Source organism: Somniosus microcephalus, chromosome 3 (genome assembly GCF_052327205.1).
Source record: "Somniosus microcephalus isolate GS21.2 chromosome 3, FLI_Smic_1.0, whole genome shotgun sequence".
Taxonomy (NCBI): domain Eukaryota; kingdom Metazoa; phylum Chordata; class Chondrichthyes; order Squaliformes; family Somniosidae; genus Somniosus; species Somniosus microcephalus.
The window spans coordinates 41,287,721-41,314,908 of record NC_140989.1 but is presented as its reverse complement, the minus strand read 5'-3'; the positions used below and the strand labels follow the sequence as shown (position 1 = coordinate 41,314,908).

The following is a 27,188-nucleotide window of genomic DNA, read 5'->3' as shown; positions in this document are numbered from 1 at the left end:
CCGTGGTGACCCACACCTGATGCCGTGTGTGATGGATGATCTGGCAGCTTCCACTGCAGCACAGGCAGAAGCGACGCAACGTGTTAGTGCTGTAATGCAGTCTATACTTGGTGGCATCCAATCTCAGACTGCTCTCATGCAGTCTCAGCTTGATGCCACGCAAGCTCTGACTGCTGCCATCGTGACTGGGTCTACCACCGTCGACCGGGGCTTTCACAGTGCCGCAGCAGGCCAGCAATCTGTGCTCCAACAGATTGCTAGGGATGCTGAGGCGCTGCCCCGGGGGAGTGGCAGTGGGTCAGTGGAGCAGGAACCTGCTGTCCTCTCTCAGGATGACAGCATTCCTGCTCCCACTGCTGGCACTCCGCCATTGACCTTGTTGCTGTCTGTCATCCAGCCATCCCAGACTGTTGCCGCCCATGCTGAGGTGGCGCAATCTACAGCCGGGCCTTCTAGGCCCGGAGCTGGTTGAGGGCGTCCTGCAAGGCCATCTGAAGTCTCCCGCACGGACACCCAGCAACCTTCCACCAGCCCTGCTGCAGCCACTGGGCCAACACTTCGTAGGAGCACTAGAGTAGGCAAAGGCCCAGTAATGAGAGGCACTAAGGGATTGCACAACAGTGAATAGTTAATAATGTTGATGTAAATATCTGTTCACTGATTATTGATAAATTTATTAATTCAGTTTGGATTCTTTTGTGGTGTCTCTCATTCCGGTTTTGCGCTGTGATATGGCGTGCGACAGGGATGGAATGATGGGGATAAGGTGAGCAACAGGGATCTGGGGTTTAATTTATTGGAATTGCAGTCTGATGAGGCGGTCATGGACCGTCCTTCCAGAAGGCCGATTGAGTGGCTGCCTCCTCCCTCACTCCTGTTCCTCCTCCTCCTCCTCATCTTCCTCTTCCTCCTCTTCTTCCTCCTCCTGAGGTTGTCCCGCAATTCCTGGTGGCAAGGGCTGGGCCCTCATGATGGCCAAGTTGTGGAGCATGCAGCAAACCACCACGAAATGGGACACCCGCTCAGCCGAGTACTGGAGGGCTACTCCTGAACGGTCAAGGCAGTGGAACCGTTGCTTGAGCACCCCGATGGTCTGCTCAATGATGTTCCTGGTGGCAGCATGGCTGAGTGCTGGGCAGGAGGGTTGGGGTTGTGGAGTGGAGTCACAAGCCAGGTGGAGAGCAGATAGCCCTGGTCTCCGACCAGCCAGCCGCGAGCTTGACGTTGTGGCTGGAAGAGTGCTGGCATACCGGTCTGGCGCAGGATGAAGGCATCATGGCTGCTGCCAGGATAGCGGGCATTGACATTGAGGATTCACTGGCTTTGGTCGCACACCAACTGCACATTAAGTCAGTGGTAGCCTTTGCGGTTATGGAAAATGTGCAGATTGTTATGCGGAGCCCATGAAGCCACGTGGGTGCAGTCAATGGCACCCTGCACCATGGGGAATCCCGCTATCCTGACAAAACCACATGCACGCTTGTCCTGCTTCTCTCTGGTGATGGGGAAGGAAATGTAGTCCCTTCTCCTACTGTAGAGAGCCTGTGTGACCTCCCGGATGCAGCAACGGAATGCGAACTGCGAGATATTCGCTATGTCTCCTGTTGAAGACTGAAAGCATCAACTGGCAAAGAAATTGAGGGCAACGGTGACCTTAACTGTCACTATGAGAGCCGTGATCGCCCTGATCTGAGACTGGAAGTCTGGTTGCAGGAAGTGGCTGAGTTCTGTGACCACCTCCTTGGTGAAGCGGATCCTGTAATACACTGCTCCTCGCTTATTGGAGGTAGGAGAAGTGCTCTCGGAATACCCTCAGAGGGTAAGGCTCCTGTTGAGAGCCCTGATGACCCTCCTCCTCCTTCTGGCTACATGTTCCAGTTTTTCTTGCTGCCTCTGCCGTAGATCCTGGAGCGCCAGGTCGACTGCCAGTACAGACCTCACTAATGCAAGCCAAGTGTAGCACTTTGATATTTTTTAAGAATGTAACTATTTTTTAGTTACCACAACACTCCTGGTACAAAAGAACCTTTAAATTTCTGAATGAAACTGTTGCATAATGTCAAACTGACAAGAAAGCACTGAAACTCCACTAACCTGACAGCTGCGACTCGTTTCTCATGATCCCTTTAAATAACGTCCCTGGAGCCAGCTTCCGCCTGCTTGATGCCTCCTCTCCCTGCTTGGTAAGTGGCGGAAATTAATTTTGTAGTTCGTGCGCCCCGTGAGCGTTGCACGCTCACTAATGTCACAATCTGCCTGCCGTTGAAGTCCCTGGTGGTAACTCATGCCGGCAGCACAATGGGGTGGTCCGGATTTGCCGTGCGTCGCTGGATTCGCCTTGCCCCAGCACTACTGCATCAGCGCCAGCTGTTGGCGCTAACCAACTGAATTTTTCCCTCATAATTTTTATTCAACTAAAGGAAAAGGTCATTAAGTTTGTTACTTACGCAACCCTCAGTGTCTCCAGCCTCCACAGGGATCGAGCATGAATGGACACTGCTCCGCCTTCATAATGAACTGTCCTAGAAGGAAATTGGAAAGAGACACAATTGAACCATGTCTTGGTTTTAATGTCGACTTGTCCTATAATATTACTCTTCACAGCTAAATTATTATTTACAAATAAATCCTTGCAAAGATTCGAAACTATATATCTCAAAATTAATTGGACAACAAATAATAAAGAACTACCTAATTTACGTCTGAATTATGAATAGGTTTTCACTTACAAAGAACAGAACTTTTGGGTCCTTTCAAGAATAAAAATGAATGTTATTTGTCGTGTAAGTAAAGTTTTTCTCTCTAATCTATTTTAAAATAATTTAGAGTAATGGTGTACATCAATGATAGGACAGTTCAAAGTTAACAAACTAGCAATAACAAAAATTTCAATCTCTCCCCAGTCCCCAGAAGACACTTCTCATTTTTCCACGATTCTTTTCTGCTCTGTAACATCTTAGCTTACCTAGCAAAGCCACTGTTGGGGAGGGTTTTAAAAATTCCTCTGGTCCCAGTAGCCTACCGATTATTGCTACCGATATTAACAAACAAACGCATAATATGGTCACGTGACGTCCCCCTGTCCACTATTTTAGTGGAAGTGTTCACTAATTTAAAATAAACAGGTTGATGCCTGTGTTAAAATAGCGGACAGTGCAATGTCATATCAAACATGTTCATTGTTTGCCCACTAAAACTGCCAACAGTAATTTGTGAGCTAATGTGTATTGAGCCCTTTGTTTGGTATTTCTAACAAGCGTGTAAGACATTCAATAGATTAATGACACTGCTGCACATAGAGACCAGAGGAACTCTAACCCCTAGATATTGTATACATAATGTACAAGTCTCAAATGGGAGGAAGAATTGCTCTGGTTGATACATATATCGACATCATAAATCGACTGCAGAGCAACCAAAGCAATCCTTCCCCCTTAGGGGCAGAAATTCCTCTGTGTAGCATTTTAGCAAATTAGCACACACATTTGAGTGCAATTCCTTTTTTCACTATTTTAACAAAATCTTTAGCTTATTTATTTTAAATGGATTAATTACTTTGTTGCAATAGGCAACAGAAATCTCTACCAATTTGTTAAAAGTGAAATTTGGATGGGTATATTTCATTGTTCAAGATTACTTATTAAGTAGAACATTTCCATGTCAATTTCCCAACTATACATTACTGCACCTAGAGTGAAAATGTTGCTGCATTGTCTGAAGCACGTATAAACACCACTGCACCATGCAGAGACTATCTTTATTGCGCAGAGGTGTCCCTTCAGCATTCGAGGTGACCCATTTCTATCAGCCAGCTTCACATATTGACTCAAAGTAGGTCTATGTAAAACACTTTTACCCTGTATTAAATACACATTTGATTTTAAAGCAAAATCATCTTCACCGAATCACAGAAACCCCACAGTGCAGATAGAGGCCATTTCGGCCCATCGAGCCTGCACCGACACATATCCCACCCCATCCCCGTAACCCCTACACCAACACATATCCCACCCTATCCCCGTAACCCCACGTATTTAATCCCCCTAACACTAAGGGTCAATTTATCATAGCCAATCAACCTAACCCGCACATCTTTGGACTGTGGGAGGAAACCGGAGCACCCGGAGGAAACCCACGCAAACACGGGGAGAATGTGCAAACTCCACACAGACAGTCGCCCGAGGGCAGATTCGAACCCGGGTCCCTGGCGCTGTGAGGCAATAGTGCTAACCACTATGCCACCGTGCTGCCTTCTCCTTGGATGTCAACAAGCTGAACTGGATTTTCCTCTCGTGCTTGTGTATTTGAGGCATTGCTATATTTTTTGATCTATACTCCATAAATTTGAGCTCATCCAAAACTCTGCTTCTCGTATCCTAACCCACACCAAGTCCCAATCACCCGTCACCCACACCAAGTCCCAATCACCCGTCACCCACACCAAGTCCCAATCACCCGTCACCCACACCAAGTCCCAATCATCCTAACCCGCACCAAGTCCCAATCACCCGTCACCCACACCAAGTCCCAATCACCCATCACCCACACCAAGTCCCAATCACCCGTCACCCACACCAAGTCCCAATCACCCGTCACCCACACCAAGTCCCAATCACCCGTCACCCACACCAAGTCCCAATCACCCGTCACCCACACCAAGTCCCAATCACCCGTCACCCACGCCAAGTCCCAATCACCCGTCACCCACACCAAGTCCCAATCACCCGTCACCCACACCAAGTCCCAATCACCCGTCACCCACACCAAGTCCCAATCACCCGTCACCCACACCAAGTCCCAATCATCCTAACCCGCACCAAGTCCCAATCACCCATCGCCCACACCAAGTCCCAATCACCCGCACCAAGTCCCAATCACCCGTCACCCACACCAAGTCCCAATCACCCGTCACCCGCACCAAGTCCCAATCACCCGTCACCCACACCAAGTCCCAATCACCCGCCACCCACACCAAGTCCCACTCACCCGTCACCCACACCAAGTCCCAATCACCCGTCACCCACACCAAGTCCCAATCACCCGTCACCCACACCAAGTCCCAATCACCCGTCACCCACACCAAGTCCCAATCACCCGTCACCCACACCAAGTCCCAATCACCCGTCACCCACACCAAGTCCCAATCACCCTAACCCGCACCAAGTCCCAATCACCCGTCACCCACACCAAGTCCCACTCACCCGTCACCCACACCAAGTCCCAATCACCCATCACCCACACCAAGTCCCAATCACCCGTCACCCACACCAAGTCCCACTCACCCGTCACCCACACCAAGTCCCAATCACCCATCACCCCGTGCTCACTGACCTACAATGGTAACCGGTCCACCAACTCTGATTTAAAAATTCTCTTATTTAAATCCCTCCATGGCCTCGGCCCTCCCTATCTCTGTGACCTCCTCCAACCTTCCAAGAACTCTGTATTCCTCCAACTCTGTTCTCTTGTGCATCATCCACTTGCTTCACACACCACTGGCGGCCGTAACTTCAGTCATCTCGGCTCGAAGCTCTGGTATTCCCCCCCCCCGTGGACCACTCAGTCTTTCCAATTCTTCTCCTTTAAGACCCTCTGTACAATCCACCCCTCTGACCAAGCTTTCAGTCACCTGTCCTAATATCTCCTTCTTTGACTCGGTGTCAACTTCTGTATGATTACGCTCCTGTGAAACGGCTTGGGATGTTTTTCTATGTTAAAGGCGCTATATAAATGCAAGTTGTTGTTGTTATAAAATCTATTTTAGACAGCATTTACTACATGTGGATTGAATGCAGTATGTTCCTCTAAGGTACGTCCTCTCTGAGAGAAACAGTAATAGCTCAGAACTCCTATTTCATATTGTAAACTTTGAACGCTTACATTTGAGTTTTCTGCCCAGATATAAATACATAGTTGTTTGGGGCATTTACCATAGTTGTTTACCTCTGTGAAAAGAAAGAAAGACTTGCATTTATATAGCGCCTTTCATGACCACTGGCTGTCGCAAAGCGCTTTATAGCCAATGAAGTACTTTTGAAGTGGAGTCACTGTTGTAATGTGGGAAACGTGGCAGCCAATTTGCACACAGCAAGATCCCACAAACAGCAATGTGATAATGACCAGATAATCTGTTTTTATTATGTTGGTTGAGGGATAAATAATGGCCAGGACACCGGGGATAACTCCCCTGCTCTTCTTCGAAATAGTGCCATGGGATCTTTTACGTCCACCTGAGAGAGCTCATAGAAACATAGAAGATAGGAGCAGGAGTAGGCCATTCGGCCCCTCGAGCCTGCTCCGCCATTCAATGAGATCATGGCTGATCATCCAAATTCAGTACCCAGTCCCTGCCTTCTCTCCATATCCCTTGATCCCTTTAGCCTTAAGAAATATATCTAACTCCTTCTTGAATATATTTAATGAATTGGCCTCTACTGCCTTCTGTGGTAGAGAAGCTCGGTTTAACGTCTCATCTGAAAGACAGCACCTCCGACAGTGCAGCACTCCCTCAGCACTGCACTGGCATGTCAGCCTAGCTTTATGTGCTCAAGTCCCTGGAGTGGGACTTGAACCCACAACCTTCTGGCTCAGAGGCAAGTGTGCTACACACTGAGCCACAGCTGAGGAGCTGAGCACTCTGAAAACACCCAGTCTACCCCATGGACGTGATAGCACCTGTAGCGCGTAGAAAATTGTGCCTCGTTGGTGACACTAACCCTGCAACTGGAGTATTAAAAAAAAGCAGCTTAGCTCTGATGTATGGAGGAGTCGCATCAGGACGACTGAAGTAAAAATCAGGCCAGCGTTATGTTTTTAAGTTGCTGGTCAATGGAGAAATATAACTTTATTATTCCTAGTTATGTTGCAAAAAGCCCTTGGTATTACTAAACAGAATTAAGGATTTTATTTATAGTCTCAAAAATGTTTTTTGCACCACATTGATGAGTCTACTCAGATAAAGAGCAATACAGTTCAGATCCAACTGACAGTGATGCATCACTGCTACAAATTTGATTAGACCCATCAATGAGCAAAAGGGAAGCAGCAGGAAAAGGATAACTTTGTAGCAGTAGGCTCATTATGTATTAAGACCGCTTGACATGCTACTCTCGATATCTTTATGGCTTTCTTAATAAAAGATAACCATTGTAAAGTGCTCGCTTTACAATGTTCCCCCTCCCTTCAACCCATGCTTCCTGTATGGCTCCCAAAACAGCACTGTATAAGTGTTTAAGATGTTAAATTTAATGGAGTGACTGCTGCCGACGACCGGAAGCTGCGCAGAAGTGTTCCGCGCATAAACCTGTGGTGGTTTAAGTATGAATGTATAATAATAGTCATATCACATGCCTAAATCTATGGAATCTATGGAGCTCTAGGTTGGTTTAATAATAATGTATAATAATAGCGTGGGTTGGTTTAAGTATTAATGTATAATAATTTCCCGGGGGGGGGGTTGCGGAGATTTATTTGTACGGGTGCGCGAGCTCCGAGTGAAGGGAAAGGAGAAGAAAATGAATAAAAATGGACGTTTGCTGAGTTTGGCTGGCGCAGACCTTCTTTTCCTGACGCGGCTCTGTTCGGCCGCAGCGATCTCTTTTCACCCCCCCACCCACCCCGCCTTCTTTCTCTCTGGAAGCATTTTCTTTGTGATGGTGACGATATTTTCTTTTCAGTTGGCGAACAACCGAAAAAAAAAGAAAACTGAAACCGCGCGCGCAACTACTTCAACTTGGTCGGCAGCAGTCGCGTCCTAAATGTAATCATAAATGTACAAATGTTCAAAGTGAAACAACTTGGTACTGGTGTGAAGATGCTGTGTAAATGCAACGTGGATCTAGTAAATAAGACAGTGGGGGGCCGGGGAAAGGAGAATCGAGCGGGGTGTAGAACGGGCAGTCGATCCGCTGCCGTCCATTTTGCGCCCGCGCCAAAGTTGAATTTTACCCCCAAGTAAAACAGATTTCCTACTTAATTACCACCAAAAGCCAAGCACAAAATTAAAGCGGCAAAGGGAAGAACACAAGAACATAAGAAATAGGAGCAGGAGTTGGGCACACGACCCCTCGAGCCTGCTCCGCCTTTCAATAAGATCATGGCTGATCATCAACCTCAACTCCACTTTGCTGCCCGATCTCCATATCCCTTGATTCCCCTTCGAGTTCAAAAATCTATCTATCTCAGCCTTGAATTTACTCAGCATCCACAGCCCTTTGGGGTAGAGAATTCCAAAGATTCACAATCCTCTGAGTAAAGGAATTCCTCCTCATCTCAGTCTTAAATGGCTGACCCCTTAACCTGAGGCTATGCCTCCTAGTTCTAGACTCTCCAGACAGGGGAAACGGAAAGACGTACATTTATATAGCGCCTTTCACGACCACCGGACGTCTCAAAGCGCTTTACAGCCAATGAAGTACTTTTTGGAATGTAGTCACTGTTGTAATGTGGGAAACGCGGCATCCAATTTGGACACAGCAAGTTCCCACAAACAGCAATGTGATAATGACCAGATAATCTGTTTCTGTTATGTTGATTGAGGGATAAGTATTAGCCAGGACACCGGGAACAACTCGCGCCTGCTCTTCTTCGGAATAGTGCCATGGGATCTTTAACGTCTCATCCGAAAGATGGCACTTCCGACAATGCAGCACCTCTCTCAGCACTGCACTGGAGCGTCAGCCTGGATTTATGTGCTCAAGTCCCTGGAGTGCGACTTCAACCCACAACCTTCTGAGGCGAGTATACTACACACTGAGCCACAGCTTCTCAGCATCTGCCCTGTCACTCCCCCTCAGACTCATATGTTTCACTGAGAAAGGAGATTGGAATTATAATAGGTAAGTCCAATAAAAATGGTAAGCGGCTCAATGGGCCAAATCGCGACTTTTTAAACTGTTAGGTTGGCTCAGTTGGCAGAACTCTTGCCTCTAAGTCAGGAGGTCATGGGGTCCGGTCCCACGACAGACTGAAGCACACAGGCTGATAAATTGAACTTGTGCCCAAAACACCAGAATATATATTTACACATTTAAAATACAAAATACTGAATTCCAATTATTCTTCGAGATAGAACCATTATTTATAAAGTATATGCTTGATAACCAACCACAGGCACATATAACGGGTTAACACATGTGTTGTGTATGTACCTTTAAGAGAATAACTGGTCTCAGACTGCAGTACCGGCAGTGACCACCCCTGTATAAATTGCGCTAGTGAGCCTCTGTTGTTTTCAGTTTCACTATTGACTTCCATCAGTAAAGACTTGTTTTGTTCAACTCCTGCTGTCCGTGTCTCAATCATTCACGGACATAATACTGGCGACGAGCAGATACGAACTTACCTACAGTCTGCACCACCTCCTGGGATCCATTCCTGCAGCGAAGTGAGCAGAGGTCGAGGCCAGAAAGAAAAGAAAGTAAGAGGCAGTAGAAACGGGCGTCGACCGTGGGCATCCGCCCCTGTGTTAGCGGAGTTGAAGACTGCTGGAGAAGCTGTCGGAAGCGGGGCCTGGTTCCTGTCGACGGTGCTTCAGCTAATCGGGCTGGTGGCAGGTAGTACACTGATCCTTCCTGGGCTGCGGCGGTCGCGAACTCGAGCGGGTGGCTTGCAACGGGGTCGAGCAGCGTTGTCGGGAAGAGAGAGAGAGGGTGGAGCACACAGGGCGCGGCCGGTGCTACGAAGCCGGGCTGCGTATAGACCCGAGAAGAGGGAGGCAAGAGTCCCACAGGGTTGTTCCACGACGGGAAAATAATAAAAAAAGAAATATAAAACGCGCAAGAAACCGCGAGGAGCTGCAGGTTGCAACGGGAACCGCGGAAAGCAGCGCTAGCAACAGCGGGGAAGAAGGCAAAGCGCAGGAGGCGCCACCTTAATCAGCGGGGAAGAAGGCAAAGCGCGGGAGGCGCCATTTTAGATTTGCAAGATGCCGAAGACTGGCTGTATCACTGCTTTTGATAATACAATAGAGGACTGGACCACATATGTGGAAAGATTCGAGGTATATTTCGAGGCAAATGAAACAGCTGAGGAGAAAAAGGCATCGGTATTGCTAAACTTAATGGGCGCTAGAACGTACGGCCTATTGCGGGACCTGATTACTCCAGCCAAACCGAAGGCGAAGAGTTTTAACGAAATTGTTGCTGTCCTACAGGAACACCTAAACCCTGCACCGCTGTTGATAGCAGAAAGATTTAAATTCCACAGGAGAACTCAGCATAAAGATGAGAGCAATGCTGAGTACCTTACGGAACTACGCAAGCTATCAAAGCACTGCCAGTTCGGAGAAGGACTGGCAGATACCCTACGGGACAAATTTGTCTGTGGACTCCTGAGTGAAGGAACACAGAAGAAGTTACTATCAGAGAAAGAGCTGACGCTAGATAAGGCTTTCAGCGTGGCAGTACTGTATGAAGCAGCAGCCAGGGGAGCTGCAGAAATTCAACAAAAGCCACAGGAATATGGCACCCACGAAATGACACGGGGATTTGCAAAATGTTATCGCTGCGGCAGAACTAACCATGACCAGAAGGACTGCTGGTCCAAAGACAAAATATGCAGGCAATGCGGAAAGATGGGACACATTGCACGAGTTTGCAGGTCTGGGAAGAAGACCAGCGACAACAAAAAGGCTACTAAGGGACCGTACAAGAAAGTACAAAAGATGACGGACAGTAGTTCCGAAGACCAGATGAGCGATAGTGAATCCGGGAACAGGAGACTAAGCTGTCTCAAACTTCACAATGTAATCGCAAAAGAGGATCACCGAACCATTTGGGTCACCCTCACGATAGCAGGGTCCCAAGTTAAAATGGAATTGGATACAGGATCAGCGCTAACCGTCATGAATCGACGAGACTACGAGCGGCTATTCTCACACATACCCTTGAGAGAGACATCCATCGTCTTGACGACGTATACGGGGCAAAAAGTATACCCCAGAGGAAAAATAAGGGTGCCTGTCGAATGCAACGGCAAGAAAATATGGAAATTGTATCTCTACATACTGCCAAATGGTGGACCACCGTTATTGGGACGTGAATGGATCAGGAAGATAAACTTAGATTGGCACTCCATTCAGGCAATGACGGTGGACGGTAAAAAAGATGAAGACGTCACTCTGGACGATTGTCAACAATCTTAGCTAACGCCAAAGAGGTATTTCAACAAGAACTGGGCACGCTTAAAGGCGTAACCGCCTCGATAAAAATAGAAGAGAATGCAGTTCCCAAGTTTTTCAAAGCAAGACCGGTACCATATGCAATTCGCCCAGCCGTCGAGGCAGAGCTGGAGAATCTGGAGAAGGCAGGCGTGTTGTCTAAGGTCGACTGGAGCGAGTGGGCGACACCCATCGTTCCTGTCATGAAGAAAACGTTAAGCAATAAGTCCGGGGAGCCAAGGAAGATTCGCATCTGTGGGGATTTCAAGGTGACGGTGAACCCAGTCCTTCACACAGTACAATATCCTCTTCCAAGGATAGAAGACATCTTCGCCTCACTGTCTGGAGGGAAGCGTTTTACAAAAATTGACCTAGCACAAGCATATTTGCAGATGGAGGTTGAAGAGTCCTCTAGGAAGTATCTCACGATAAACACTCACAAAAGTCTTTACCAGTATCATCGATTGGTATTCGGAGTAGCATCGGCTCCGGCGATATGGCAAAGAGCGATGGAACAAGTCCTGCAAGGGATTCCGGGGACTCAGTGTTACTTGGACGACATCCTTGTGACAGGTGAAGATGAGAGTGAACACCTTAACAACCTAGAACAGGTGCTCACTAGACTACGGGAACATGGGCTACGAGCCAACCGCCCCAAGTGCGAGTTTTTTAAGAAACAGATATCGTATTGTGGCCACGTGATTGATGAAGAGGGGTTACATAAGTCCCCTGACAAAATTGAAGCGGTTGTTAAGGCCCCAGCACCTGAAAATGTGTCGCAACTGAAGTCATTCCTCGGATTGGTGAATTACTACCATAAGTTTTTGCCGAATTTGTCGACAATTCTACACCCACTGAACGCCCTGCTACGAACGGGGGTAGCATGGAAATGGAGCGATGATTGTAAGCGGGCCTTTCAGAAGAGTAAGGACTTAATCACTTCAAGGCAAGTATTGGCTCACTACAACCCAGCACTGCCGATCAGACTGGCATGTGATGCATCTCCCTACGGCATTGGGGCGGTACTGTCACGTAAATTCCTTGATGGTTTAGAGAGGCCGATAGCTTTTGCGTCACGCTCGTTAACTTCTGCCGAGCGTAACTACGCCCAGATTGACAGAGAGGCCCTCAGCCTAGTGTGGGGGGTGAAGAAGTTCAATCACTACCTGCACGGTCAAAAATTTACTCTACTAACCGATCATCAACCTCTTGTCTCCATTTTCAACCCTCAGAAGGGCGTACCGATAATGAAAGCGCAACGGCTGCAGCGGTGGTCCCTTTTCCTAGGGGCACACCAATATGACATCGAGTACAAAGGAACTAAACAGCATGGGAATGCTGATGGATTGTCGCGCCTACCGTTGCCGACGGTGGAAGAAGAAGACCTTGCAGTGGATCCAATGGAGTTATTCCACTCGACCATAGTCGAATGTCTCCCTGTGACGAATGCAAACATAGAAAAGGAAACACGGAATGACCCGACACTATCACGGGTCTATGATTTAACGGTGAAGGGATGGCCAGCACATGGCGAACCACTGCTGCCAGCATTCTCGCCGAGAAGAGAACAGCTGTCAGTGTGCAGAGGAACCTTGATGTGTGGATCCAGAGTAGTAATTCCACCTAAGTTGATGGATAGAGTGCTCAATGAGCTTCATGAGGGTCATCTGGGTGGGGTAAAAATGAAGAACTTAGCCAGAGCGTTTGTGTGATGGCCGGGAATCGATAGAGAAATCGAAGAGATGACCAAGAGCTGTGCAGGATGCCAGAAGGTCCAAAACGCCCCACCACAAGCTCCTCTACATCCATGGGAGTGGCCCTCATCTCCATGGCAAAGGGTGCACATTGATTTTACTGGTCCCTTCATGGACTCGATGTTTTTAATTGCGGTGGATGCACATTCAAAGTGGCCAGAGGTAATAAAAATGTCCTCAACCACCACGGAAAAAACTATCACAGTTTTACGAACCATATTCGCCAGGAATGGGCTGCCTGAACAGATTTGCTCTGACAATGGACCACAGTTTGTGTCTGAAGAGTTCCGGAGGTTCTTAAAGAACAATGGTGTTAAGCATTACACATCTGCCCCATATCATCCAGCCACTAATGGATTGGCCGAGAGGCTTGTTCAAACATTCAAGAAGGCTATCAAGGCAATGTGTAATGAAGATATACCCCTACAACACAAGGTGGACAACTTCTTGTTTGCCTACCGGAATGCGACACATGCGGTTACCAACCAAACTCCAGCCATGATGTTCTTCAATCGAAGACTACGATGCCGCTTGGATTTGGTTAAGCCAAACGTCCGAAGAGATGTGGAGAACAGGCAGTTTCAGAATATGAATGAAAGACCGACCAGGAGTTTTAAGATAGGTCAACCAGTTTTGGCCCGGGACTACCGCACTGAGAAATGGCAGCCAGGAACGATTTGTATACGGCAAGGACCTCTCATGTATACCGTGGACGTTGGAGAGAGCATTGTAAGACGCCATGCTGACCAGATTCTAGAGTCACTGGAAAACGTCAACTGCACACCACGATCTGATACACCTGGCAATGAAATCGACGTACCAATTGCAGCTACCGCAGAATCGGTGATATTGGAAGCAGATGAACCAAACAACGACATTAATCCTGATTCAACCTTGTCAGAAGAACCTGATACCCCAAAGAGGCGTTATCCAGACAGAATCAGGAAGCCTCCTCAAAGACTGAACTTATAATTGCTTAAACTTAACCAATGTATCTAGCAACCGTAATTGTGATTGTAATTAGTTATCATTTAGTTGTTAAATGAATGTTATGTACTGTTTATCTAAAAGGGGAGGAATTGTTGTGTATGTACCTTTAAGAGAATAACTGGTCTCAGACTGCAGTACCGGCAGTGACCACCCCTGTATAAAAGGCGCTAGTGAGCCTCTGTTGTTTTCAGTTTCACTATTGACTTCCATCAGTAAAGACTTGTTTTGTTCAACTCCTGCTGTCCATGTCTCAATCATTCACGGACATAATAACATGTACCCTTGAGAATAGTGTAACATTTGCATATTGAATTATCATTGGCCCGCAGGCATCTATAAGGAATACCTATTGGCCCAGAAATTCGGGTCGGGGGCTTGCCGCGCGTGCAAGCCCCCGATATGCACTTACCCGACGTGCCGGCCGTTGAGCTTCAGGGACGCCTGGAATTGCTGTTTTAAAATGTTGACTCCCAGGCAGCGTCTGATGTCACGCCGCCCAGGAGTGCAGCCAGCGCGAAGCCTGTAGCGTGCTGTGCAACTGAGACACGCCCCTTGAGGTCTCAGTTTAATAGGACATGCCCCCAATGTTTCTCACAAGCTGCTAAGCATTTTTACATGCAAAGCAGCATTTTAAATAGGTTTTTGGTATTTTTATGAAGCTTTTGGTAACTTTTATAAACTTTTAAAAACGTTTACATTATTTTGAAGAATCTGAAGTAGTTTTAAACAGAATTAAAGCAATTTAAAGACTTTTAAAAGCCCTAAAAGAATTTTTTTAATTCCATTTATTTACTTAGCAATGTCGTCGTCATACGTGTCTTCACACTGTTCCCTTTGGGGAACTGTATGAAGTGGTGGAAGGATTTATGGCCGTGATTAACGCTCATTCCGTGACCGTAACCATCTTTGAACCAGCCATTAGGGTGGTTAGTCCTATGGCAGGAGGGTTTTACGGGCTCCCACAAGCTATACAAGGAGGGGGGGCCACCCACACCCAAGGACGCAAATATCCCACTGGATGTCAACCCAGGATTTAGAGCCGGAGCTCCAACTCCACTTGCCGGGACTGTCTGGAGCGGGGTTCGAAACCCTACCCCGTCTGGCCCAGCGGCGGGGATCCTACCGCTACGCCAAAGGCCCAATCCGATTAGCAACGTGAAATGGCTGGAATGAGCACAATTCACGGCATTAAAAGAACTCACAATTGAACTAATGATGACCTCAGCAATCTCCTCAACGAGGTGGAGGCACAGCGCCTGCTCATCATTGGTAATGAGAAGTCAAAGGCGCCGCAAAAAGGACAGATGATAGCTTGGTCTTTCAAGTGGCAGCATAGGGCTCCAATCACGGGGAGGGAAAAGGCACAGGAAACGTATGGGTGTCACCTTTTGCACGGAGTGGGCCTTTTGCGTAGCGGTAAGCATCCCCGCCGCTGGGCCAGAAGGAGTAGGGTTTCGAACCCCGCTCCAGACAGTCCCGGCAAGTGGAGTCGGAGCTCCAAATATAAATTCTGGGTGGACATCCAGCGGGATATTTGCGTCCGCGGGTGTGGGTGGCCCCCCCCCCCCTCAGATGGGTTGTGGGAGCCCGTAAAACCCTCACGCCATAGGACTAACCACCCTAATGGCTGGTATGAAGATGGTTATGGTCACGGAAGGAGTATTAACGTGGCCAGAAATCCTTCCACCACTTCATACAGTTCCCGAAAGGGAACAGTGTGAGGATACGTACGACGATGACCTCTTGCGCAATGCACCTCCTTGGACCCTCAGTCGCAGATGCGAGGGGGCAAATCGTGCAATTTTTAAATTTTTCATTTTATTGACATGTAAAATGTTGGCCCAGTAATTCCCTTCCAAACGCGCGAGTACGGTCGGGGTACTTACGCGTCTGGCCGGTGGAAATGCCGGTTTTCAGCATGCACAGCGCATGTGGGGAAAACCAGCATTTCCTGTCCTCTGAACGAAGGGGTTCAGAGGCAGAACGCGTGCGACTGTACAGGCAGTGCGTGCGCAGTAAAATTCGCCGCTTTCATTCATGCTTTCAGTGAGGTCAAGTCCTTACAACTTACACATGAAAAAAGCATGAGTACAGTTGCTCCAGAGGCTGCGGAGGAAGATATTTCTTATCGTGGAGCTTCTGAAAGGCAATATTTTTGTTTGGGAAAGGGAGGAAAGTTATTTTAAGAAATGCTGAGGTAAGTTTTAAAGTTTATTTTTGTTTTTTAAAACGGGTTTTCAGTACTGTCGGTAGAAGGATCAATTGTGGCTATGTGAATTGAATTTGCTGTGTTTATTAAATGTGAAAATGACTCCAACATTTTTAAGAAAGAAACTTTTCATCAGTAATATATTCTTTTAAGTAATTATGTATGTATGTCTGTATATATTCCTTTGCGTGTATGTATATATTCCTTTACTTATGTGTATGAATGTATGTATTTAATTATGACTTTCAGAGAAAGTAACTTATTGGAAAATCATAATTAAAAACATATTCATACACATAAGTAAAGGAATATAAAACATACATACATATACGTAAAGGAATATATGCGGATATACATACATAATTACTTATTACTGATGAAAAGTTTCTTTCTTAAAAGTGTTGGAAATGTTACATTACTCATTTTAGAACACTCATTCTCACATTCAATTCACACAGCCACAATTGCTCCTTCTACCTACCGTACTGAAAACCCGTTTTAAAAAAAAAATTTAAACTTTAAAACTTACCTCAGCATTTCTTAAAATAACTTTCCTCCCTTTCCCAAACAAAAATATTGCCTTTCAGAAGCTCCACGATAAAATATATCTTCCTCCGCAGCCTTGGAGCAACTTTACACATGCTTTTTTCAAGTGTAACTTGTAAGGACTTACCCTCACTGAATCCATGAATGAAATCGACGAAGTTCACTGCGCAAGCGCTGCCTGTGCAGTCGCACGCGCTGTGCCTCTGAACCCCTTCGTTCAGAGGACTGGAAATGCCGGTTTTCCCCGCATGCGCTGTGCATGCTGAACACGGGCATTTCCTCCGGCCAGACGTGTGAGTACCCCGACCGTACTCACGCGTTCAGAGAGGAATTACTGGGCCATTATATTCACGTGTGATCACATGCTGAGTTGTCATTGGCCTGCAGGCATCTGTAAGGACTACTATTGTTTTGAAGACCCAGGCTAGGGGTCCTAATGCCATGCTTTTCCCCTGGAGCTGTTATGAATAAGATCAGACCTAATGCTTAATAAAAGAGTTAAACTGTAATACTCCGTTGTCCTGCAGTTTATTATTTTTGTACAAAGTGTGCAAAACAAGACAAATAGTACTTGCTCCACTGCTAATATAATAGTGACACACCACTGAAGAATGGGCATGCTCGCAGGATTCTGATTAGTGAAGCATAATGTATTCAATCAGCTCCTATTTCTGTCTGAAGTTGTATCACACCTCTCGGACAAAGGAGGGGGCAGACAGATAAGACCAGTTCCTGTTTGACTAAAGATACTTTTAGGCTGATGGTGAGCCAGCAACAGCAGACATGCAGTTCTCCGACCATCAGCAGCCCGCTGTGGTACTCCACAGACCTGACACCAGAAAAGACCCACATGTTTCTGAGCCCTGAGAGACGCCATCGATACTCCATTATCATTTGTAGGAGTGGTAGGAGCAAAAGTAAATGAGGGAGCGCGCCGCACGGAATCTACAGACTTCCAATTGAATGCAACTTTCTCAGAGCTCTTACTTTTAAATATACAAGACAGGATTATACACACATTTAGATGGCTTCTGTCTACCAATCATGCGTATATTTCTGCTTTCAGTGAAACAAGAATGCTTTCAGGGGAGAAAATATCCAAGGGCATCGCAGCAAACCCGTCCCTCATAATAGAGAAACAAGACCTCACACTGGTAGTTATTTTCTTATCATGTAGGTTCACAGTCAAGGTCACAGGCACACAAGCTGAACTACTCTGGGTCGTAAGTGCAAACTCACGGCTAGTCATTCTAAAACATTGATTAATGTAGCTAGTTTTGAGCTCAGTATAGAATAGTGAATAGGAAACTCCAGTATTTACTCGGAGCTTAAATACGTAGATACTGTGGGCTCGAATTTCCAAGCCCCGTGGAGGCGGGTTTGGAGACGGCAGTGGGAAAATTGCAGCATCGGGGGGCAGGAACCCATCCCGCCCCCAACTCGCCTCCGTGCCAATGTCCCAGGAGGCGGGTATCCGACCTGTGCTGGGAGCCGCCTCCCCGAGGCGGGAAGGGGATTAGTGCCATTTAACTGCCTGCTAACAGGTAGTTAACAGGCAGTTTTTTGCCTAATCCCTATTTTTAGCCCTGAAGTGTGGGCTTCCTGATGGCTCTGAACCACGCCAAGATAGTGAGGCGGACCGTCGGTCTGAATGGGTTGGAGGGGTCGAGATGTCCGTTGTGCAGGTGAGTGATGGGTGCATGTGTGCAGAGGTAAGTGTGTGAGGTAAGTGTAAAGTGTTTTAATAAGTTTTACTTACCTTTACTTTCTCCTGTAGGCTTCCTTCCTTCAGTTCTCGGGAGTCCCTCAGCTCACCGGCACAGAAAGCAGAATGGCCGCTGAACTGTCAAAAGCTGCAGCCTCTGCTTTCTGGTCTGGAGTGATCTCTAACTGAGTCTGAGTAGAAGGACTCAAGTTAGAAGACAGATTGTCCGTGTTTGACAGCTTCACAGAGCCGTCAAATGCTGATTTTTCATCTGTCAAAAGCTCTTGACAGATGAAATGTCAATCGCTGACGTCACCAATAACCAGGTGTCCCTTAATTCCAATCAAGGGAAAATAGCTTGGGTTGGCCACAAGTCGATGGAGGCGGGGCTACAACTCAAAAAGTGGGAGTCCCGCCTCCATCACGTCCCCATTGACAAAATCCAGCCCTGTATCTTCAGATGGATTTTGTTTGGAGTCTATGGGGGCGGTTTCCAACTGCCGGCTGCCCTGTTTACAAGGTAACCGACAGTCGAAAATGGCTGGGAAACAACAGCGGCCCCCCCCCCCCCTTGGGCATCCAAGGCCTGCTTGATGCGATTTTCAGGCGGGCCTGTAAATGGATGCACAGCACACCTGCCCGACACTGGCCGGGGTCTGCTGGCATATGCAAATCGGGGTTGTAGGACCCTGCTTGCAGTTTTCAAGTACAGATGGTGCAGCTTCCATCCAACTGTAGTGGACAGTGAGCAGCTCCACCAATGATCCTTAAAAAGAACCACTGGAGTCCACTCCAAAATGGCGTAGAACATCTTTTGAGGAAACTTTTGTGGGGCCAGGAGACCACAAAACTACTGCTGCCTGCAGTTCTCCGCTGGATAAGCAACCCCCGCCACCAGCCCCCGCCCCCCCCACACCCCAACCCTCCCGCTGCCCAACCCCCCACCATCCCCTCTGGTCTGTCTCCTGACGCCATCTTTTACTGCCAACTCACAGCTCATGGAGCTGACATATTTTGTACTCCCACCACCCACCCCCACCCACAGTTTGGGGAGCTGCCAGCTAACACTCATTGAGGGCTGGGCAGCTTACCTAAAAAACGGTTTAGGCCTCCCACTGAATTATCAGGTGCGTGCCACAGATGCACCGTTGACTTCACGCCTGTTTCGGGCAAAAGTTTGAAATCGCGCCTCCCCCCCACCCCCCCAAATGCTTTTAGGTTCCTGCTGTGATATGTGCCGCTCCCTAGCTGATCGAAAAGTGGCCTGTTTCTGTGCTGTAAATGCTGTGTAATTCCATGTAAAAAATAAATGAAGCGTCACTGAGGGCTGTGGAGGAGCAGTTCATTCACTTCACCACCAGAGGTGGCAGGATCAAAGCAGCAACATAAATGCTGTCTCTGGACACCGATCACCATTTTTTTGGCCATGGGCAGGGTGACTACTTAGAATCCACTGCTACAGCAGGAGGTGATGTTCTGCCATCATGAATGGAGGTACAAGCAATATCTGATAATACCCTGTGGGACCAAGTCCAAGATTCTTCGTACAGAGTACTCTCAATTCATAGGATTACATAGGATATACAGCACAGAAACAATCCATTCGGCCCAACCAGTCCATGCCAGTGTTTGTGCTCCACTTAAGCCTCCTCCAGTCTTTCCTCATCTAAATCTATCAGCATAACCCTCTATTCCCTTCTCCCTCATACACTTGTCCAGCCTCCCCTTAAATGCAGCTATACTATTCTCTTCAACCACTCCCTGTGGTAGCGAGTTCCACACTCTCACCACTCTTTGGGTAAAGAAGTTTCTTCTGAATTCCCTATTGGATTTCTTGGTGACTATCTTATATTGATGGCCTCTAGTTATGCTCTTCCCCACAAGTGGAAACATTCTCTCTGAATCCACTCTATCAAAACCTTTCATATTTTAAAGACCTCTATTCGGTCACCCCTCAAGCCTTCTTTTTTCAAGAGAAAAGAGACCCAGCCTGTTCATCCTTTCCTGATATGTATACCCTCACATTTCTGGTATCATCCTTGTAAATCTTCTCTGCACTCTCTCCAGTGCCTCTATATCCATTTTATAATATGGCGACCAGAACTGTACGCAGTACTCGAAGTGTGGTCTAACCAAGGTTCAATACAAGTTTAGCATAACTTCCCTACTTTTCAATTCTATACCTCTAGAAATAAACCTAGTGCTTGGTTTGCTTTTTTTTTATGGCCTTACTAACCTGTGTCGCAACTTTCTGATTTGTGTATTTGTACTCCGAGATCTCTTTGTTCCTCTACCCCACCTAGACTTGCATCCTCCAAGTGATGAGGGACCTCCCTATTCTTCCTACATGTAATACCTCACATTTATCTGTGTTGAACTTCATTTGCAAATTCTATGCCCATTCTGCAAGTTTATTAATGTTCTCCTGTAATTTGTTGCAGTCCTCCTCAGTATTGACTATCCCCCCCCAATTTGGTGTCATCCGCAAATTTAGAAATTGTGTTTTTGATTCCAAAGTCTAAATCGTTAATATAAATTGTGAACAATAGTGGTCCCAGCACTGATGCTTGTGGAACACCACTACCCACCTTCTGCCACTGTGAATAGCTACCCTTTACTCCTACTCTCTGCTTTCTGTCCTGAAGCCAGCCAGCAATCCATTCTGCTACTTGTCCCCTGACTCCGCATTCTCTGACCTTGTTCCTCAGTCTATTATAGGGTACCTTATTGAAGGCCTTTTGAAAATCTACATAAATTACATCTACTGTACAGGTATTACCATTGTCTACTCTCTCTGTTAACTCTTCAAAAAATTCAATGAGGTTGCTCAAGCAAGGCTTTCCCTTTTGTAATCCGTTACTATGTTTTTGGTTTCTAGATATTCTTCTGTTTCCTCTTTCAGTACGGATTCCATTATTTTTCCTACCACCGATGTTAAGCTGACTGGTCTATAATTCCCTGGACATGTTCTATCCCCCTTCTTAAATATAGGTATTATGTTAGCTATCTGCCAGTCCTCTGGCACTACACCTTTTTCTAATGAATTATTAAATATGTATAGTAATGCCTCTGCTATCTTTTCCCTAGATTCTTTTAAAATGCATGGATGCAATCCATCCGGACTAGGGGTATTATCCTCTTTGAGTTTGATTAGTATATTTAATATATTCCCTCTTTTTATTTTAAATGCACTTATCTCATTACTAACCTCATCATCCAATGTCATGTCCATCTGTTCTATCTCGCTGGTAAATACTGAAGCAAAATAATGATTTAATATTTCTGCCATCTCTCTATCGTTACCTGTGGTATTATCCTGTCTATCCCTTAATGGCCCTACTCCCACCCCAACCTTCCTTTTTTTATTGCTGTGTCTGTAAAATATTTTACTATTTTGTTTTATGTTCCTTGATAATTTAATTTCATAGTTCCTCTTTGCCTTCCTCATTGTTTTTTTGACTTCTCTCCGATTCTTTTCGTATTCTCCCTTTATCATGCACTCCCCTACTGTCTATGTACTTAATATATGCGTCTTTCCTTACCCTCAATTGTTCCCTAATGGCTTTATTCATCCAAGGAGTCTCATTCGTGTTTAGTTTGTTCTTTCCTTTCAGTGGAATATATTGTTCCTTCACTCTGTTGAACACCATTTTAAATGTTTCCCATTGTTGTTTAACATCGTTGTTTGCCAATATTGTTGCCCATTTTATTTTCCCAAGTTCTATTCTCAGCCCCTCAAAATCAGCTTTTCTCCAATCTATTACCCTGGTTTTCGTCATACTTATGTCCTTCTCAATTATCAATTCAAAGCGTATTATATTATGGTCACTATTGCCTAGATGTTCCCCTACCTTTACTCTTATCTGCTCTGGTCCATTCCCCATTACTAGATCCAATAGCGAATCCTCCCTTTTTACATATTGGGTTAGAAAGGAGTCCTGTACACATTCCCTTATCCCCTCTTCTGTCCAATTAATATCAAGGTAGTTGAAATCCCTCACTGAACAGGAAATCAGTAAACTAAACAAATAACCACAATTGAATTTGTAACACATTGAGCAAAGCACAAATGCTTTGAGTGTGAATTCTATTTAAACCAAACTCATTAAAACAGTCTCATTGGGCTGGATTTTGCCATTGGTGGCGGGTTGGGGGCAGGTCAGGTTGACGGTGGGTCCCGCTCCCACCTCCGCTGTCAGGCGGGCTTTTTTTTTAGCTATTTTGCCGTAATTGGCCAATTGATTCCCAGCGTGTGCGCACCCCTGGCCCAATTAGTTATTGGGCCAGAAACTCGCCTCTGATGACATCATTTCTCCAGCTGCATTTAAGGGCTCCAAGCAGCCTTGGTTCATTTTCAGCTTATACGCTTGTGATTGCTTCTCTTCATTGGGTTTGGAGCTAGTGGAATGTCGACTTCAAGGCCCAAGGCCTCACCACATTTTAATGATGACTCCCTCCATGCACAGCACAAAAGGAGCTGCTGTTTCCATCCTCTGGGAGGAAAAAACCTCCTCAGCAGAACAAAGCTGTGTGGCTGCAAGTTGCTCAGGAGGTCAGTTCCAGATCGATGTGCAGCAGAACCTGGCTGCAGCGCCAAAAGAGGTTCAATGACCTTGTCTGAACAAGCAAAGTGAGTAAACATCACCTTTACCCTCATTCTGCTCCCCATCTCCTCTCAGCACCAGCACTCTGCATTGTCAACCTACTCCTACACATCCCACTTTACCCTTACATCCCTTGCACCCTTAACCATTCCCTCTCTCTCTATGTACACAATCGCTTAAATATTCGACTATGCTGTCCTCACACTCCCTATCACTGTTATGCTATGACAACAACTAACAACACACAGGGAGGGCTCTTAGTATTGGGAACTCACTCCATCTTTGTGTCCTTCTAAGCATCTATGCTATGGATTATCTATACTCACTCTATCATTGTCACTCAAACTCCACTTGTGCCCCTCATTGCAGGAAAAGAGAGCCCACAATAAGAGGGAAAGGGCGAAGATCAGAGGAGGGCCACCCTCAATAGCCCATCTCACCAGCGCTGAGGAAGCGGCCCTAGAGATCGATGGCGCCGAGGAGGATGTGGAAGTGGGGGACGGAAAGACGGGCACATTCAGAGCAAGCTAGTGACAGAATAGTTTTGCATCTCTCTCTCATTGACATTGCATGAGTGACTGATATGGCTTCTGATGCTCAAACAGATTGACTTATGATCATCTGCACAGGTCCATGTGCATGCAACATTTATATCACATGTCTAACTCATGTCTTTACTCCCTCACAGGACCATCGAAAGCCCCCTTCCCCACTGTTCAGGAGGAAGAGGCTGAGCCAGAAGACTTCTCAGAGGAACCTGCAATCTCTGGGGCGCAGCATCAGCAGAATTAAATGCACCCAGCACCAGCTCAGAAACGCACGCCTCGGTGGGACCTTCGGGACATAGAGTAGTGTTGTCACCTGTTGTATCACAGCTCACAAGTGAGCATCAGCAGATGGTGGAGACAGGGCCAGCAGTGGAGAGTCCTCGTCGGAGGCCACAGGGCACTCCCAGCTCTGCTCAGCTGCATGTCAACCCTGTGCCTCCAGGTCCATCCAGAAGGATAGCGGGGCTGGAACTCCAGGAACAGGTGCAGGAGTCTCTGGCAGGTTTTGTCTCCAGGGTCACTGCGAGTGTGGAGCGGATGGAGGAGTCCAACGTTAACATGATCAGAGCCTTTGTGGAGGCATTGGCGCATGAATGCATCACCGCGGAAAGGATGGCAACCTCCGTGGAAAGGATGGCTACCTCCGTGGAAAGGATGGCTACGGTAGAGGAGAGGATGGCTACGGCCATGGAGGAGCTAAGTCGCCAGAGTGTGGAAAACATGGTGAATGTTCAGAATAGACTGACATCTCTGGAGGAGCGATGGGCAGCTATTGATCAGAGAAACCAGAGCTTCATGGAAGTCCTCTGGAGTAGGACTGCCAGTGCAGAAATGGGTCCTCATGGCCTCCCTGATGTGCAGCAAGGTGCTGTCAAGCCACTTGCTAGCACTGAAGTGGGGCCGACCCATGAGAGGGATGTTGGTGGCAGACAACACGGAAGTGGGGGCTCCTCTCCAAGTGCTCACACTCCCATGCCACTGCGGAGCCCTCGGTCAGAGCCCCACCAGAGTCCTCACCCAACTGAGATGGGTGTCTCAGCCCCTGCACAGCCACAGGAGCAACAGACTGTTGGCAAGCCCTCACAGGCTCGCAAACCCAGAGGACGTCTGCCAAAGGTGTCGAGACAGGAGCAGCATAACAGTGAGCAAGGGGCCTCCACATCTGCTGAAGCCACAGGGGAAGCACAACGTAGGAGCACGCGTAAGAGGAAGATAAAGCACAAGTAGTCACAAGGGTAGTTAACTTGGGAGTTCTGTTGTGTTTAATTGTTAAATGCCATCCTTTAGTCAATGTATTAAAATGATGAAGTGATGGCAAACTGTTGAAGTTCTGGACTCTGTCATTTCAGAAATGGAAGTTCCACATTGAGGGCTCAGGGCGAATTGTATTTGTCATGTTGGTGGTCAGAGTGATAAGAAGCCACAGGTTCTGGTCCACTGTCTATGATTTGGCAAGAAGGTGCCAGGCACATGTGTTTGAATGGGCAACTTAAGCAAATCTGGCCAAGATGAGTGCATCCCTTGCATCCTGGGCAGCAATGTGCTCGCGTGCTGCTGCAGCTGGTTGATGCACATCCGCAAGGTCTTCATTCTCGTTCTCCTCCTCCTCCTCATCTGAGGAGGCTATGCACTGAGCCATTTGTTCCTCAGGCAGCTGCAAGCCACGATGCTGTGTGATGTTGTGCAGTGCACAGCAGACCGCGACAATTCTGGCGACCCTGGCTGCTGAGTACTGCAGGGCTCCACCTGATCAAGGCATCTGAATTGCATCTTCAGCAAGCCGATGGTTTGCTCGATGAGGGATCTGGTCGAAATGTGGCTGGAGTTGTAGCGCTCCTCAGCTTCGTTCGATGGCCTCCTGAACGGTGTCATTAGCCACATCTTCAGGGGATAGCCCTGGTCTCCAAGTAGCCATCCCGAAAGTTGGTTTGGCGGATTGAAGAGCGGAGGCACACTAGACTGCCACAGGATGAACGAGTCATGGCAACTGCCAGGGTACTTGGCGCAAACATGCAAAATGTCCTTCTTGTGGTTACACACCAGCTGCACGTTTAGAGAGTGGAAACCTTTGTGGTTGACAAAAAGAGCTGGTTTGTGATGGGGTGCCTTAAGAGCCACATGCTTGCAGTTTACGACGCCCTGCACCCTTGGCAAGCCTACCATATTTGCAAAGCCAACTGCGCGTGCGGTTATATTTGCTTGATCCGTGGAGAAGTGGATGTAATTGTGCGCCTTTGCAAAGAGGGCATCGGTTAACCTGCGTGATGCAAGTGTGTGCGGACGACTGGGAGATGCCGCTGATGATCCCTGGAAGGAGCCTGAAGCAAAAAAGTTGAGTGCGGTGGTGACTTTTACAGCCACTGGTAAGGGGTGTCCACCCGCTCCTCTGGGCTCCAGGTGTTGGTGCAGCATTGCGCAGATGTCACCGACTACCTCTCGCGAAAGTCTCAGCTTCCTTTGGCACTGCTGCTCAGTCATGTTGAGGAAGCTCATCCTCAGCCTGTAAACCCTGTTTTGGGGGTATCTCCTGCGGCGACGTGCTTCCCTGCGCTGGCGCCTTCTGCCCTGTGCACCATCAGGTGTGTGAGCAGCAGGTTGGCGCTCCTGTTGTTGCTGCTGCTGCTGCTGCTGTTGTGCCTGGTTCTGCTGCTGCCACGGCTGCTCTTCCTCCGAATCTGAGGTCCAGGAGGAAAGGAAATAAATGGTTCCCATGCTGCTGGTAGATACCTCAGTTGAGGAAGCGCTCAGTCAATGTGGGGAGAGGGTTCCCCAGGAGGTCACACTGGAGATGGATCTCTGCTTCACCATATCCAAAATTAGTGGACCTGCAAAAAGTTCTCCAAGACCTGAAAAAACAAAGTTCTGCCACCTGCAACTGATCCTTGTTGAGAGCTCCGTTTTTATGGTGGAGCTGCAGCTGTTAGGAAGCCAGCCACTTGTGAACCCGACAGGATTAGCTGGCGTGTTTCAGGGGAGACGTGCAGCACGCGGGAAATGTGGGAAAATGTGAAAGGCCTCTCAAAATGGGATTATAGAGGTAGGTAAGGGGTAGGTAAATGCCTTAAGGGCCTATCCCACCGCCTGGAGGCGCGACCGAAACGGACTCTGCAAGCCCACCTCTGGCAAAGTTGTGCGGAGGCAGGTTGATGGCGGGATCAGAACCCGCCGTCATTTTTTCAAATTTTCCCAACAGTCCCGCCTCTAAACCCGCCTCCTCAGGGCTGGTAAAATCCAGCCCATTAACTTCTTAATTTGCTTCTAATCACCAGTATCTTCTTAGACTGTTTCTTTTTGGACAGTAATAACTTGCTGATTAGTTTTTGTTGTTGCACACCAAAATGAACATGTTTAAACAAGAACACATTAACCTTTGGCTTGTTATGCGGTTCTCTTTAAATGTGAAAATTCCTCACTGCATATCTTATGTGATACAATTGGGATCTAAAAGGCAAAAAACACACTAATCATATTCCTCTTGAAATACTGATGTTCATGTTTCTTCATCAAGAGTTCAAGATGCCCTTAGACAGTAGAAGGTGGTAGGCATTGCATAATTATGTGTTAACCAGGAAGAATAGCAAGCCAGCAAAACAGATCAAATTGAATCGCAACACTAAATTAAAATGCTGAATTAGCAAAGTAATATTTGCTGCAGTGAACTCTTGAGAATCCCT

The 27,188-nt window shown here is 47.2% G+C and overlaps 1 protein-coding gene across 1 annotated transcript in view; it reads right to left on the bottom strand.

Moving 5' to 3' along the window:
- Positions 1–27,188, bottom strand: part of ryr2a (ryanodine receptor 2a (cardiac)) — a 957,985-nt gene that overhangs the window by 499,533 nt on the left and 431,264 nt on the right. Inside the window, exon 10 of the mRNA XM_085980259.1 lies at positions 2,448–2,522. Coding sequence (XP_085836385.1) covers positions 2,448–2,522 — 75 coding nt within the window. The remainder of the gene's footprint in view (positions 1–2,447; positions 2,523–27,188) is intronic.